General features: G+C 39.3%; 1 protein-coding gene across 1 annotated transcript in view; it reads right to left on the reverse strand.

Annotated features, from left to right (window-relative positions):
- Window positions 1-17,831, reverse strand: part of POU6F2 (POU class 6 homeobox 2) — a gene marked incomplete at both ends in the record, with an annotated part of 331,543 nt that overhangs the window by 85,624 nt on the left and 228,088 nt on the right. Inside the window, one exon of the mRNA XM_082293405.1 lies at window positions 15,309-15,613. Within this exon, the coding sequence (XP_082149531.1) occupies window positions 15,309-15,613 (305 nt within the window). The remainder of the gene's footprint in view (window positions 1-15,308; window positions 15,614-17,831) is intronic.

Here is a 17,831-nt window from a genome sequence, read left to right on the forward strand (position 1 = left end):
CTCTGTAAGTTTTCCATATATATGAACGCTATACAAGTCATGGTTACAATGAAATAAGTGCATGGTACTTCGTGCAAAATGGCAGTAATGACTTTTTCGTAAGTAATAGCCACACCAAAGACATTTCAGATATATATGCTGACATTTCTAACCATTATCCTCATTTTTATTTTGTGAATAATTGCTCTTTCTGTATGGGACTGCTTCTTTTTCTGCTGACTCCATTCCCCTTTCAACCCGCAGACCCCTCAGATAAATATCCCAGGGATATCCTCTCTGTGTTCCAAGACACAAGGTAGTTTAATGATTTGTGAAAGCATCTGTTTCAGCCTTTAAATAATTTACACCATTTTGTGTTTTCATCAGAAAACGGTGGTAAATGTCCCTTCTAGAAATAACAGATAAACTGTTCTTGTAGCTTACACTTTATACAACACTACATTTGAAAATAAACAAACAAAAAAGCAATACCTGCTTGATAGGATCACTAATCTTTGGGAGACACAGTTATCTCTGTAGTAGAAAAGAATCAGGCTCTTTTGCTAACAGGCAAGATAAAACTTATTACTATGGTTCAGCCAGCTATGTATGAAAAACAAATAAGCAAACAAACAAGCAAACAAATATCAAAAGGCAGATTTTTCATCTCTCCACCTCTCTTAGGTATTTGGGCTGCTCTCATGACCCACAAGCAATTACACACCCCAGGGCAAAGCAAATGTGCAGTTGCCTTCAAAGCTTTTTATTTTTCTTTTAGTTGCTCACCTGGTGTCTTGATAGAAACTTCCTACATGTCAGATCTGGCTCAGAGATCATCAGTTGCATAGCTTTGATCTAAATGTGCTTTACTTCCTCTTCTACTTTCCTCTTGTTGGACCACTGTAGACTGTCTACACACAAAATTTTGTGGTTTTCCTGCTATTTTCCTTAGTGTGTTTTTACCAACATAATCCTCAGTGTCATTAAACTAATGTAAATACTAATTGCTTAAAGGACTTACAAAGTCCTTATTATAAAGTTCCTTAATGCTGATATATTAATATACCCACCTATGAAGTAATACATTTAAGACATCAGTAACTCAGGTATAACACAGGATGGCATGAACCAGGATGGCTTGGGCTGACCTTAGTCTGAATTTTGGCATTTGAAAATTGTCAGTTTCCTGTGATAAAACCTATAGACACAAGCAAGGCTTTTCTAAGAAATGCAGAGGTTGAAATCTGTATCTTTATTCCTTTGAAGGCTAAATAATAATTTCTACAGTTCATATTAATGGTAGTGACTCAGCCCTTCTGAAATTAGATCAATGCTTATTCAAGAGACTAGCATTAGACTTTTTCACGGTATTATTTAATTTTAACTTGTCTACACTTCTTTAGTCCAAAGGCAAATAGAATATAATGACACTAGGATAGGAAAAATTAGATAATGTTGTAGGCAGCCTTACATTCAAAAATCCCTTTTGTCACTTTCCCTCAATAACTCTGTCAGTGACATACTATTGTATGTCTCAGTCATAATCAAGTGAAATGAAGATTATTCCAAAAAGTAAACGCGTGAGGAAACAACAGGAGGTACAGATCAACACAAAGGATGCAACAGCCCACAGCACATGTACTAAGGCAAAGGTATTAACTGGATCACTATCATAACCACTGGTTTTAGGCCTCTTTTCACAGATTTCAAAGGATGTTTTAAATTAGCTTAAATTGTTGCGTGATCAGATTTGATTAAGAGATGGTTTCTGTTGGACCTCAGCATGATGAATAGTGCCAACTTTGGGAACAGTGTAATGAAAAGAAAATTAATGGGAATAGGAACACATTCAGTGTTCTAGCATTTCCTTATTCTTCTGAACCCTTGATGTAGCCAAATATCTTTATATCCACTTCTAAACAAGATTAAGGCTACAATAACTCAAAGGTGTATGATGAGCATGCTTAACCAGTGCAATAGTTTACTACAAACTTAAAACACTGCACCAAGATGATACAGACCTTTAATTAAATCAGTTCTCTACACCAAAGTGGTGGTTATGTTGGATTAATTTCTGTATATACATAAGCCTTCCATAAATACTTGACTAAATATTTGTTTCATGGCATGGATTTAAGCTTCAGAAGCTTCTCTCTGTTTTTGAAAAATTAATGTACACATTTTGGAAAAAAGGGAAAGAAAGTAGAACACCTACAGACCACTCAAATTATGACTATTCAGCCCCAGGAGTTGTTCTTATACATCTGTAGTTAACTGTGTTAGCACCTCTTAGCTTTTTCCATTGCCTACACATTACTGATGTTGCTACAGATTAAGACTGAGTTTTAAAGCTGTTTCTATCACTACTGAGTGCTTGTTCTCAACATTTTAAAGTGAAGATGTGAACAAACCTTTGAAAAGTGACTGAATACTTCAATGCTAATATATTTTGCATGTAAAATATAAAAATCTCTGTGTGTTTCATTTCTGATAAAATCTGATAAATATTTATTATCAATGCTGTTTGCTTTTAATCTGTTCAGGATATCATTCCTCCAGCTCCTTAGTACTTAAACAAAAATGGCATTTACATTACAATATTGCTTGCCAACAATCTCATTTTCTGGTTTAGTCAGCAGCCTTCATGCTTGATTAGTCTTTAATTATACAAATACCTACATATTAAAAAAGTTTTCTTTTTTCCATACTTTGAGCATGTAATTATTTTCTCTTGCATGCAATAACCTTTAATTTTAGGATTAAGCAACTGATTCTCTTTAGTATGGATGGATTTTTTCAAGTGTTAAAGCAAATTTGGGTATTGTATTACGAGTAGGAAAATTAACTTTAGGAAAACCTTTCATTAGTGCATTTGACAGCACACTGAGCAGCTGACAGAAACTTCAAAATATTCAATATACTCAAAACCAAAATGGATTCCAATTCTATGTCCTCTGAAGTCAACGGCAACACTACTCTGAATTCACTACTCTAAGCAAGAGAGTGATGGGGGCTATGCAATTCCTCCTTTGAATATTCCTTGCTTTTGTAGTATTAATGTTGCAGCAGTACCCAGAAGCCCAATGCAAGATCAAAGCCTCATTGCATTATACCAAAAACTGTTAAGGTTTTTAGTATAAAGTGATCAAACAGTGGTGGGAGGATCAGGAAAGGAACAGAAAGGTGAAGTGATATCCCAGACAGTGACAGACCTGGGACTGCAGTCTCATGCTCCTGACTCCAACATATTTACTAGAGCACTTTGCTTCCTGATACAAATTATTTGTCAAAAGTGAATTCAGTAAGCAAAGATGTAATTTGATAATGAGATTAGAGATAAATATGCAGATTTTATATGGCAGTAAAAGAATTCCCTCCCCTTCTTTTCCTGCAGTTTTCGCTCATGAGAGCATGGACTGCCAAGCTTGGGTCTACAGGATTGACATATGTTATCTCTATAGCTGCTTTTACATTTGAAGTACCAGTGATTTCCCCCTAGACATACTCTTTGAATGTCTATGGGGAAAACATCAAGGATTTTTAGAATGGCTTGGTTTTCTCAAGATCTGTTTATTTTTGTATTTGTTTTACATGAACTGAAAATTCTGTCAGACACATTTTGATTGCATGGAGAACATGTTTCAGAGTCAGAAAACAGCTAAAAAACCCAAACAAGGCAGCTGCAATTCCATAAAGTTGGGGAGGCAGAAGAGCAGGAAACCTTCATAATAGCATGTTGAGCTTGCTCCTGTCTCATTTGAGTGCTGTGAGAAAGCTTCTGCCTACTTCCCTCATAGTGGAGTTAGGTCTTGTTATAAAGCAAAAAGTTGCAGACACAAAGGTAGGATGGAAATGCACACAGCATCTTATTCCAGAATGGTGATCAGTGATAAAATTTCAGTCTCTTACAATGCCAATACTGGTTTGGTTTTTTTTCCTCTCTTTCCCAGTAGAATATGCCAGTAGGAATAAAGGCACTATGAGTAACAAAGACATTTTTTTTCCCTTCTCCTCCTCCCAACATTTTCCTTTTCTTCCCTAAGATCAGGCCCTATCCTTGAGGAATTCTACACTGATGGAAACTGCACCCTCAGATGAATCCTGGGAATGAGACTGACTTCTCCTTACTTGACCCTTCCTGGATCTTGATCCCAGTACAGCGTTAGTCCTCATCATCTGCCCCACCTGCCTCATAGCGCATGAAGCACCCTCATTGGCAGCTCTACTTGTCACTCTGTGAGGTGTCCCCCGGTTCCCGGGAAAACGCCAAGAGGAGATCGGCCCTCTACAATTTTCTGTCCTGTTCCAGCTGGAGCCACCAGTCCACAAGGATACCCAAACTGGGACAAGAGCAGTAAGAGACAAAGACAGCACTCCACCTGGATTTGGCTCTCTAGAAGGTTGAAAACAGAGTTATAGGGTTACTGTGATGAAAATCATGAGTGCATTAGCAACTAACAATTTTTATACCACTTATTATCACATTCATTCAGAATCATCTTTTGATACCAAATTACTGGCCATCTTTAGCAAAGAGCACCCTTCTGTAATGTGACTGGGCCTATATTTTAGAGTTTTCTTCACAGCATCAGTATTTTTGCTAAAACACTAGGATCCTCCCAAATCTGAGTGCTTCCCCAATGCTTATTACAAGCATGTAAGTATTTCTTAATACTTATACAAAGACATTGCAGATGTGATTGCTGCTTTAAAAAAACCTCATCTCCTTTAAAAACCAAAATGCACTGTCATGATTCCTTTAGTAAAAGGATAATCCTAGCAATATATGAAATGCTGTTCCATATGTCAGTGTTTGTCTTCTGGAAAGTCAGCTTTGCCTTCCAGTCTCTTTCACAAACATAACCTAACTTGGTTCGCCAACTGGAATCCTCACAGGATATTAGGTCATGTCTAAGCTATCCAAAATAAGTCAAGTTCCTCTCCTGTGGGAAATTAGCTGAAATTATCGCAATTTACCATACAATTTCTGATGCAAATGAAGATGAAAGATGGAATATTGAAATGTCTCAGCAAAAAACATTTGAAAATGATTAAGTATTCTATCAGATTTCAAGTCATCACCATGAATTAAAATATTTTCAATTTCTTTTGCTTAGCCAATATTTTTAGGCAATTCAGTATAATAATTTTTTATATATATATTAAGCTGATTTTAAACAAAAGGCATTAAATTTAAAGCCTTAGTTATTTCAATTTACCAGGCCTAAAATAGAAAATTAAAATGAAATTTTGGGCAGGGGAGAAACCAACTTCATAGAATTACATCTTTGTTGGAAAAGAAAAACCACTTAGAAAATTCATGAGTAGCCTAAGGTATTACAGTATCAAAATAAAAATTGTGTGTATGAGGTAAGACTTTCTTTTTTTCTGAGACTCATAGTAGCCATCTATCCTTTCTTGCTCTCTTTACTTCATTTCCTTTCTCAGCCAGTGGCAAACTTCTTTATTTCTCGTCTTTGTCCTGGATCAGCAGCAAAAATTACAGTGGTGCTACAAGACAACTTGTCCTAAAAACCTTTCAAACCTTGATGGTGGAACAAATACTAGAAGAATTGTTGAAGGCTTCTTTTCCAGATGAAAGTGATATGCTGGGGCCCCTTAAGACCCACAACCCATCACCTATTAACATGGATTCACTTGGTGATTTGTATATTACAAACAAAAATGTTATAATACATAGTAGAATATATGATGAGTACAAAATTTCAAAATAACTTTCAGGATCATCCTATCTGCAAATTATCAAGTCTCACGGTTGATTTCCTACTTGCTAGGAGGATCTGTTGGTTTTGCATGGCCTGGTTTTTGGTAACAGGGGGCCACAGAGGTGGCTTCTGTGAGAAGCTGCTGGAAGCTTCCATCATGCCTGGCAAAGCCAGTCTCTGATGGCTCTGGATGGACATGCTGCTGGGCAAGGCTGGGCCAATTAGAGATGATGGTAACGCCTCTGTGATAACATATTTAAGAAAAAAATCAAAACAAAGTGGAGCACAGATTTTTCTAGCCAGAGAAGAGGTGAGAACATGTAAGGGAAACAACATGGAGACACCAGGGTCAGTGGAGAAGGAGGGGCAGGAGGAGCTCCAGGTGCTGGAGCTGAGATTCCTCTGCAGGCTGTGGTGATGACCATGGTGAAGCAGCTGTCCCCCTGCAGCCCATGGAGGTCCATGGGGGATGCAGAGATTCACCCACAGCCCATGAGGGAGATGCTCACGCCAGAGTGGGTGGATGCCTGAAGGAGGCTGTGATCCAGTGGAAGACCCAGTGGAGAGAGGGGGCCCTGCTTCCAGGCTGGAGCAGCCTCTCCTTGGAGGACTGCACCCCGTGGAAGACTGACCCACACCACAGCAGTTTTGGGGGGACTGCTGTTGTGAGATTGGAACCACATTGGAGAAGTTCATGGAGAACTGTCTCCCATGGGAAGGGACTCCACGGCGTAACAGAGGAAGGACATCTCTCCCTGAGTAGTAGAAGAAGATCTCAGGTGACAAACTGACCAATACCCCATACCCCTGTCTTCCTGTGCTGTCGGTGGGAGGGAGGGAGAGGTTGGGGGAAAAAGGTGTTTTATGGGCTTATTTTACTTCTCATTATCCTCCTCTAACTTTGTCAGTAATAAATTCACTTTGTACTTCTCAGTTGAGCCTGCTTTGCCCTTGGAGTGTTTTCTCCTGGTCCTTATCTCAACTCATTAAGCCTTTGTTGAATTTTTTTCTCTCCTCTGTCCAGATGTGGTTGGGGAGGATGACTGAGAAGCTTTTGTGGTTGCCTGGCGTTTGGCCAGTGTCAAACCATGGCAGAAGGACATGTACTGCTAAATGCCCATTTGTGTAAATGATCCTAATTTCCTCATATCCTAACCCACAAGGAGTTCTTAGAAAGACACATTTTCTTACTGTGTCTGAGGTGGTAACATCTGACTTACTAATTTTCCAGTTTCCACATAATTAATTGTTAATTACTTCAAACAAAAGTAGATGGTTGGTGGAGAAAGGCAAAAAATGAAACAAGAAGGATTTAGAAAGCTCATGTTTCCAGTGTAACCCCTTCAATAAAAGGATATTTTTTCTTTAGCCTAAATTGTTTCTAGTTGCACCTCTAAGGTCAGAATAAGCCAAGAGAATGAATGGAACAAGCATCCTGATGGGCTGCCTAAAGCTGCCTGGTGTTACGGATCAGCGTAAAACCAGCTCTCTTTCCTCTGCCTGGGCCGATGTAACTCACTGGAGTGGCAAATTACATCAGACCTACAGCTGTAACCCGACATTATGATTAATTTGATCAGTAATTTCTCCTGTTTTTCATTTTAATCGGTGTGACTATTCTGCTGTGGCAGGTCTTTCAGATCTAATTAAGATAAATTTCAGAGTAAAAGACTTGGCAGAATTTTCGAGTCAAATCCGAGCGTCAAGTGTGAAGACCTGCAGCACTAGTCAATCAATTTCCAGTAAAGACGGCAGACTGTAACTCAGCAATCAACCCATTAACACTTAAGCAAATTTCGTAATCTCCAGGCCTCTGCTTAGTTACTCTCTCAAAACATTCTGGCTACAAGTAAGAAGGAGAAAGTATTACTTTTTTTAAACACCTGCATCTGCTAAAGCCACCAACAGAATCCACAAGTGGACACTCTGATAGATCTCAGCAATACTGCCAAAAAAGCTTAATTTTAAAATTTAAAACACAGTCTAGAGTGGCTTTTTTTTTTTTTTTCCCCCTAGCAGTATCTAGGAGCTGAGCAACCTCTTTCAGGTGCTTTTTCGCACAATGAGCCTTAATGATATAACATCAAGGCTATACCACTTACAAAATACTGCTCCTCAGATTCAATAAGACCCAAGCCCACCAGGTTCTCAATGTTCACTCAGTCCACTTGCTTCCAAGTAGAAAAATTATTTTCCTGCAGAACTAGAAACCTTCGAAGACTTGCATTTTTTTTTCTAAAATGCACAGATGTGGGATATGAAAAATAGGGGAAAATAAAGCAATGCTTTAGAATATTCTCTACTTTCCTTAAAAATTTTTGGAAACATAAGTGAAAAAATAAATTAAGAGAAATGAAGGCTAACAGAACAGATCCACTTGATTTATAAGAGTATCTGAGGGGCTGTGTCAACTTTTTCTGTCCTTAAGATCCCCAAGGATCCTACTCTCTGCCTAGAGAGGCTTTGGAAATAGAAGACCTTATGGGATATGTATCCTTTCCCAAATTTGACCTTGGAGGATGTTATTTATTTATTTTCCCATTTATTAAATACTTCAGTTGCTTTAGGGAGTTTATTAAATGCTCCCATTTCATAAGCTAGAGCAAGCTGTTTGCTGGGCAAACAGCTCCACTTTCCTCTCCTTCAGAGAATTCTCTAGCAAATGGTTTCCATTATTAGCCTCAGCATCTGCCCCTTGGGTGCTAATAATGCCAGTTGTTCTGCTCAAAGATTAATTTCCTTTGCTTTAAATGTTGAGTCAGACACCAGTCCTCCCTGTGCTTCTGAAAATAGCAACAGCTGCAGAATATATTTGGATGGACCAGACAGCCAGTGCTCCACTTGAGAGAAGGTTTCCTCAGGAAATGAGAAGACTTGCTTATAAAGTCTGTTTGAGAATATTTAAACATCTCTGCTCTATTTAAATGCAGTATTAAACAGCTTTACAGGGGGAAATCCCAATGCCTTAAAGACCCCAAAAAGCAGTGAACTACTGGGAGAAGGAAGACTGCTGAGAAGAAGATCTGGAATTCTGATCACTGTGTGGTTGGATACAAGTCTTACACACAACTGAAACTAGATTTTCTGTGGAAATGACACCCATGAATCTCCAGGGAGGCATGAATACTAGCAGCCCTCAAACAAGCTAGCCATAGCAGGAAATCAGCTGGCATGTCTCTGCACTGTGCACCAGGGCCAGGGTACAGCACAGTTCAGAGGCTCCTGAGTGTCCAGCCAGTACAAACTGTCACATTACCATGTCAGAGGAGCCCAGCTGGTGGAAGACCCAGAAAGGATGAGTATGACCATAGAAGTGCCAGAAGAGGTAAGAGGAAAAGAAGAAAGGAGGCCCTGGAGGCACTGAAACTCAAACCCAACAATTTCACAGAATCACAAAATCACCAGGTTGGAAGAGACCTTCAAGACCACTGAGTCCAACCCATGCCCTAACACCTCAACTAAACCATGGCACTGAGTGCCACATCCAATCTTTTTTTAAACACATCCAGCGATGGTGACTCCACCACCTCCCCAGGCAAATGATTCCAGAACTTTATCACTCTTTCAGTAAAAAACTTTTTCCTAACATCCAACCTAAATTTCCCTTGGCACAGCTTAAGACTGCGTCCTCTCATTCTGTCAGTCACTGCCTGGAGGAAGAGACCAACTCCCACCTGACTATAACCACCCTGCAGGAAATTGTAGAGAGTGATAAGGTCACTTCTGAGTCTTCTTTTCTCCAGGCTAAACAACCCCAGCTCCCTCAATTGTTCCTCATAGGGCTTGTGTTCCAAGCCCCTCACCAGCCTTTGTTGCTCTCCTTTGGGCATGTTCAAGCATCTCAACATCCTTCCTAAATTGAGAGGCCCAGAACTGGACACAGTACTCAAGGTGCGGCCTCACCAGTGCTGAGTACAGGGGAAGAATCACTTCCCTGGTCCGGCTGGCCACACTATTCCTGATACAGGTCAGGATGCCATTGGCCTTCTTGGACATGTGGGCACACTGCTGGCTCATGTTCAGTTGGCTGTCGACCAGTATCCCCAGGTCCCTTTCTGCCTGGCCACTGTCCAGCCACACCACCCCCAGCCTATAACATTGCAGGGGGTTATTGTGGCCAAAATGCAGGACTCGGCACTTGGACTTACTTAACTTCATCCTATTGAACTGTTCCAGGTCTCTCTGCAGAGCTCTCCTACCTTCCAACAGATTGACACACACTCCCAGTTTAGTGTCGTCCGCAAATTTACTAACAGTAGACTAAATACCCTCATCCATGTCGTCAAAAAAATATTGAACAGAACTGCCCCCAACACAGATGCCTGAAGGACACCACTAGTGACTGGCCACCATCTGGAGGCAGCACCATTCACCACCACTCTCTGGGCCCGGCCATCCAGCCAGTTCTTAACCAAGCAAAGAGTGTACCTGTCCAAGCCATGGGCTGCCAGCTTTTCCAGGATTATGCTGTGGGAGACAGTATCAAAGGCCTTGCTGAAGTCCAAATAGACAACATCCACAGCCTTTCCTGCATCCACCAAGTGGGTCACTTGGTCATAAAAGGAGATCGGGTTGCTTTTCTCAAGCAAAGTTCAAGTTTGTGAACAGTAATGTCTGTGTGGTTCACAGAACTACTACAGTGGCAAAAAGAAGAGCACAAAACCAAAACCAGAGTGCCTGAATCACAACAGCATTTGCAGTGGGTAATAACTGTGTGTGTGTGTGTGGTACATGAGTACCATGATTTCCTAGCTAGAGGAAATTTTTACCTAAGTACTTGCTTGTTCTGCCCATGAAATCACATGTATCAACCCACAAAAATATTTACAGTACTATAGGAATTCATAGAAATCAAAAACTGTTAGTAGAACAAGGTGTTCAAATATTTCTGTTTGAAATAAACAGGAGATGAAATAAACAAAATATTCTCAACAGATCACAAAATTTAACTCAATTTAGCTGACTGCAGGGGACTTTCCATGCCACTAGTTTAGACCTGAGACCTAGGTCTTGCCAGTATCTCCTGGAGATACACCCAATATCAGCACTTCGACCATCTCACTCTCTCATCAGGCGATGGGCATGAACCTTCTTGAATAAATGTCTTCTGTACTTGTCTATATCACCTGTCGCCTGTGACGTGGATTATCTCACTCCCTATTGATACCAAAAATTAGAAGATTTTGGCCAATGGATCCAAAGCACTGCATTTACTCACCATTTATTAAATATTTCTTTGTCAAATTGATTACTAAGCAACTTAGGAACAGATTCAATCAGTCATACATTGCACAGTATCTTATGCAGGAGAGGCTAGATAATTTTAGCAAAACAAAGCAACCCACCAAACTCAGTGGGATTACTGGTGTCATAATCTCAATCAAATTTTCTTAATCCCAGGATTCAAAAAGCATGAGAAAAATACAACAGGTCTTGGATGTGAACACGATCATGAAGACAGACCATGAACATAATCCTTGAAAAATTGGCCTTTATCAAGCTAACAGAGACTTGGTTGTGACTTCTGTATCTTAAACATATGTAAATATGTCAAAGTCTCAGAAAACATGGAGATTTCTTCAAAGCTGATTTTTCCTTAATGAGAAGATAACCAGTGAATGAGACTTGGTGGAAAGGGAAGGGACACTTTATTTTTGTGACTATCAGAGCCTCAGACATCTGTGTGCATATTCTCCCTCATTTTCAGCTGAATATTTCAGCCTTTCTGCTTTTCTTTCTTCCTTTGTTATAAAAGTGTTGAGCTTCCAAATACATTATTTAAGATTAGTATGAAAATTTAATCTGAAGGAGGTTCTGGTTTTGGTATCCTAGAGTTTGCAATTACTTGGAAGATTTTTGTGCTGTTGTCATCTCCTCACTTCCCTTCTTCCCTATTTTTATTGTTATTTTTTTCTCACTCATCATTTTCCATCAGCTGCAGTTACTGTAGGTAGACTTCTATGACAAAAGAGACTCTTTAGGAAAGAGTTCTGAAAACAGTCAGAATAATTTTACAGTAAGAAAATCTCTGGGGGATTTCCTGTTTGTCTGTTCCTATTCACACACAAACAGAACAGTAGAATCATTGAGAATTCTTCTATTCCTACAGTGTAGCTCTCCCTTTGCAGGTCTGGCTATGTGTACATTCATGTTATCCATATCTCTAAAATATACAGTGAGTGTCAGCACCAGAAGCTAACCTTTTTTTTTTTGGAGCCAGCTAAATATATTTTGCTGGGAGAAAGTGCCTTTTTCTGGTAGTCAAGCAGAATAATTAGCTACTTAGTACTATTCTCATCTGATTTTATACAGCATATAATCCAGTTCTTATGACTCCAAAATTTTAATGGCATGGAAACTCTGTCAGATGTGGTAACTATCCTTTGAAGCTGCAACATGCTGACTGTTCAAGAACCCATATGTTTTGCATGTAGTAACACTAAGCATTCACAGGATAAGCATATTTGGAGAAGTATATTTTCCCAGAAGTAAAGGTTTTGAAGTCCTCAACTCACAACATGAGATGGGTTGTCTTTCACTTCTGGATTCCTTTGTCTCACTCAATTGACGCAACAAAAATAGACATCAGACTATGATTATAAGGTATTTCACCATTTTAGAAGGGAGGGATGAAAGTCTTCTGTCATCTGCCTGACCCACCACTTCCTGAAAGAGCTCAGCTTTAAAAAATTCTTTTCTGGTTGTTGTCTATTGCAAATGACCCTGGCTCTGCAGTGTTTTGCTTTTACCTGTGTAAATCTGGAGCATCATCACTAATGTTAGCAAAAAATTCAGGTCCTGGAACCTAAAGTGATGTTTTACATCTTTCTACACAATCATTAAAAGACCCCATAAAAAGTAGTTTTGTAACTACAATCCAGCCTGCTGAATCATGTAAAGAGTAGTGATAAAATCAGAGCAGAGGGTTACAGAATAATCTGACAAGAATAATTCTGAGACTTTCAGCTGGTGTACACTGTGCAGGCATTATTAATTTCTGATCAGCTAGCAAAGTACCTCACCCAGGTATACCTAAGCAAGTCACTTTCATTTAATTTGCCTTCTGAAGGACATGACAGCATCTGTACATTTTGAGATGTAATTGCTGTTATCCCTCAGTTTTTTGAAACAAACACAATCATCCTCCCGAATTACTGACTTTCCACGACAATTTTTTGAGGTTGCATTTTTTTAAACTAATATCTTTCAGACAGATTCTGAATAATGTAAGACGATAAAGCCCACATGAAAAAAGTCAAGAATTCAGAAATGAAATTTTAGCTGTCAAACTTTAACTTAGCTGTTCTTTATTCCCTTAATATTCTTCAAACAAAATCCATTTCACTCTAGTTCATAAAGAACATTACCCTAGAGGACATAATACCTCTGAATTTTGGTTTAGGTTGATTTTAAAGTGGAGCACTGAACATTAAAAAAATCCACATTCTAAGCAGCTATTATGAAGAACTACTGCCAAACCTGTGCTCCCACCTTTTTTTTTTTTTTTTTTTAAGCTGCCTGTGTGAAAGAAAACAATTTCACATCCAGTCATCAAGATGGATGCACAAGGGTAAAGTAGCCTTTCTCTGCAGGATTTAGAATGGAAAGAAAAATTTCATGGAGAAGATCTTACCACTGCTCTGATTTAGAAAAGTACCCAAACAACCATATACAAAGTACATCAGTTCCTCTGGAAATATTTCTGAGTGTCACTTGTTTGCATATAGAAGTGTCTCATCATTCTTGACAATAAGACAGAGCATGCTTCAAGTTTTAATTATTCTAGGGAAGCTTGAGCAGTATTACACTTGCTGTAGAAATGCTGTAGAGATGGCTAGAAGGCCTAAGTAATGACCCTACACACATCACTTAAGGCGAGGGCTGAAGTAGTGTGCTCAGTTCTGGCTTCTCTTCTGATTGTCAGTATGCAGCATATTTGTGTCTGTGAACAAACTTTGGGATTTCATGCCTATTTAAATGGTGACAACAGGAGAGGAAAGACCATTAAAACTACTTATCCCACAATTTATCAGCAAGTTTTTAATGCTGAGCCAGAACTAACACCTAATGACTTCTAATTCCTTCACTACTATTCTGAAAGCGTCCCAGTCACGCAACTGTCTTGGCAGCACTGGCTCAGCTCAGCCCAGGGGAAATGCCAGACCTCTCACACTGCTGTCTTTCATTAACTGTAATCCCAATTCCTAAAATGTTTAAGGGATAGCGTTTGGACTAAAAACACCTCAGTGTACTTGGTTCCCTTCTTCCACTTCTGTTGAGTCTGCCACATCCAGACTGCCTTCAGATGGGTATTTGTGAGCATAGGGATGCTAAAGAGAGAGATATGCCAAGGTATCTATGTAGAAGCATTGTCATTGGCATCTACCAGGAAAGGTTTTACTTACTTTTATTGTGCTTCTGCAATGAGAGGTGACCTGGGGAAGCTAACAGTTGAAAGTGCCCATAGATCACAGATGAGACTGGAAATACTCAGATTCAGCTGAGATTTACATTGGGACCAAACGCTATACGAGAGTAAAGACCTCAGATTCAGTGTTAGTAAAACCCTCTTGAGGTATGTTGTCTAAGATAATCCGACTTTCTCCCTACCCCAACTCTAATTCATGTGTGCATTTGCTTTGTTTGTAGAACTTAATGATTTTTGAAACACAATATTTAGCAGGCAGTTTTAGAAAATATAGTGTACACAGTTAGTGTGCATACATTACAGCTGTACCAAGACAATAAAATATAACAGAAGATCCCCTGAAAATATTTGTGTCTCTGTATGTCAATAATCTGCATACAAAAGAGCCCCAAAGCACTCACTAATATGATAGATTGGGCACTAAGTGATGCATAAGTAGTCCTTAAGACAATACAAGAAGAAGTTTTAGAAACATTATTCTCTACTCTAAGAAAAAGTTCAGCAAGCAAGGACACATCTCTTGCAGACTTTTAAGTCTATTATCTAAACCATTAAAAAAAATCAGATTTGATGCAATTTAATTGAAGCTCAGATTAATGCAGGTTTAACTGGCCACATGCATGAAAAGCTTCTAGTAAACCAATTCCCTTAATTGTCTAAAAAAGGATTGTTTAATTATTAAGCTAATGCAGTTTTATTTCTTCAGGAAATGGATCCAAATCCATCAGTGTGGATAAAACATTTTAAGTGGTGTCTCAAAATTTAGAGAATAAAGTTGATAGAGACTTTTCTGGTTTCTAAATGCAGTTTCACTGCCGAGTGAATGAGACTCCACTCACTACACAAACTACCCCAGTGTTCAGAAACACACTACTTATGGGTACAGTCAAACCTGTTCTTGCACAATGTGAATGTAGCATGACACATATAGTGCAAGAACACCCAATTCTAAGAACACAGGACCACTGGATCAGGGCTCTCCTGTTTCTGCCCAGGACTTCTAAGATGGGCAAGAGCTGAGCATCAGTATGGATGTGGTAGCTGTTGGTCCACTAAAAAATAGCCATGTCATTGGAGGGAGCATCTATGAATGGCATTAACCGTGGCATCCTTGCAGTGAGAGAGAATACACTTGCTGTTGTTAGACCATTAGAGATTTGTATGTAGCATCCTACCTGCAATGGATTTGGCGAAGTAAGAGGAGATGGAAGGCCATGCCCTGGTGACTGGCTGGGTTTCTGAGGGGAGCTGGAGGACTGTGGGGCTAGAGGTGGTTGGCTCTGGCTCTGGGACTGTGTTTGGCTCTGCTGTGGTGGTGCTGATGGCTGTGGCTGTGATTGCTGGGTCTGCTGTGTTGGCTGTGGAGTCTGTGCCTGCTGAGCTTGCTGCTGCTGCTGGCTTTGCTGCTGCTGCTGCTGTTGATGCTGGAGCTGCTGAAGATGCTGAAGCTGTTGAAGCTGGGAGTTCAGGGATGAGGTAGCTGTGAATTGAAGAGAGGGAAGGGAGTTACAGGCTCCAATATAGAAATGAATTAAATGGCATCGCACAGAAGCATAACTTCTAATCCACATGGCTCATGGAGAGGAATGAGGAACTGTTTTATGTTGTATGTGCACAATTGGACAGGAGGAGACAAAACCTTCTCATCTAGGACTAGAAAAGCTTTGCTTTCAATACTGCTTAATACTTGAATGTTGGTGAATGCAGGAAGATCAATATCTCTACCAAACATTTTTTGTACTGGAAATGAAAATATTCTTGCTAGGGTGCAAGATATTCCTTGAAGGATAGTCTTATTAATGGAGAATAGTTACTTCATGGAAAAGTTTCCAAGTTTATTGCCAGCAACTGCACAAAATTACTCAAATATCTTCTTGTATTTTCATGTAATTCCTTTAAAAAGCTTCTCTGAAGCCCATTGCATTGAAGTGGCTTAGAGAGGTATGATTGTTTAACATGCTGTTGCTAAACAAAGAGATAAGGAATTGGAAGATGGACTGTTAGATCAGAAAAGGTGTTCCGAAAGCCACACAGTAGGTGTACTGTGGAGGTGGATTTAGGGCTCTGGATCATGCCTGCAGTCTGGTGTTCATGCTGCCAGATTGCACCGCCTCTCACAATGTGTGTACTATCCACAGCAGGGGTTGTGTCATATTATTGTTTGCAATCAAATCCAATCCAACTCCCAGAGCTTTCTTGCATAGCTCATCCATTATAAATTGTATACCTGTCTAGCATTTGTCACTTTCTGCAGAGCTTGGAGCCTGATGGAATTTCAGGTGATACAACAGTGCTATGTCTGCATGTATAAAAGATAACATGCACTGCCTACCATACAGGAATCTTTTTTATGACTTACTGGCTAACAGCTGGGTAAAACTTTGACATATTTTAGTGAAAAGTTCTACTTTCACAATTACTTTCAAGAATTAAAAAGGCTTGCAAAGAATTGCAGAAAGTTCTTTCTATGGTTAAAAAAGTCAACATAAAGTACATAACTTTAAAAGAGAGACACAACTAAAAATGCATGCAAGCCATGAAAAACTGTGAGGAAAAGCCACAAAAGCTATGTCACATTTCAACTCTTCCTAAAAAAACCCACATTGAATATATACCAGGGATCCCAGAAGACAGTAAATGTAACTAATATCTGTGAAGAAACAATGGTGCAAGGAGTTTTAAAACCTATGTGCTTGCTGTGGTGTTTCCATGAGATCACCCCATGGTTTATGATCCTACTTTAATCAGATTATGCTTACTCATAGTATCAAAGCATTTACATTAGAATAAGAGGCATGGAGTTAGGTGGTTCAAATCGATGGTCAAGAGACAGTGAAAGCAAACTTTCTGACCTCCTAATTCATCTACTGCAATACTTGTCACAGACCTCAGACTACTTTGTGGATTGGAGAAAGTTATGACCTAAGGTACATACTCTTCCTTGACTTTCTTTGGGGGATACCTTAGGCATAGTGTTGCCATGCATTTACAATATTCACACAAAATGTGTCATTTCATATTCTATTCCTTTGCTGGTTACCTGCACAGGAAACTGAAATGAAATGAAAATGCCCTTCTGCCAAGTAGTATTACAATGGGGGAAATTCACCTCTGATGCAACCATGCTGAAAGATGCAGTCTGATTCATGACGAGGGGGTGACTGAAGCTTTGTCTTAGTGGGCAAACTGAAGAGGCTTTGTCTTCATTTCCCAAAATATTTCCAAAAAACCTATTTTCCCTGAAAATAGTAGCAATTGTCTGCTGCCTCTGGCTAACATATTGTGGCATAAGTAGGGGAATATCCCTGGTTATATTTTAAGTTAAAACATACATTTTAAAGTTTAATCATGATTCCCCAAAAAGCAAGGAACGTAAGTGTGCCTACAAATGTTTATATAATGAAAACAATTTAAAATTAGGACTCCTTTTTCACCTTCCCTTCACAATATAAACTCGGATTCTTAAGACCTCTACAGTGCTTGGGAGAAGATCAAATTTATATTCAGGGATTCAAATTGTATCCAGAATCTGTTCTTGTGGATAAACTTCACATAATGTCTGATTTATTTTATTAATGTTTTGTGCATGTTTGTTTCTGTGTAAAGAGGAAGGAGGGGTAGGAGGAATAAGAAACAATTTTAGCTTACAAACAATTGTGCTACTCTAGCTTCTATCCTCCTATTTACATAATTGCATA

This window comes from Coloeus monedula, assembly GCF_965178545.1.
Source record: "Coloeus monedula genome assembly, chromosome: 1".
NCBI lineage: Eukaryota > Metazoa > Chordata > Aves > Passeriformes > Corvidae > Coloeus > Coloeus monedula.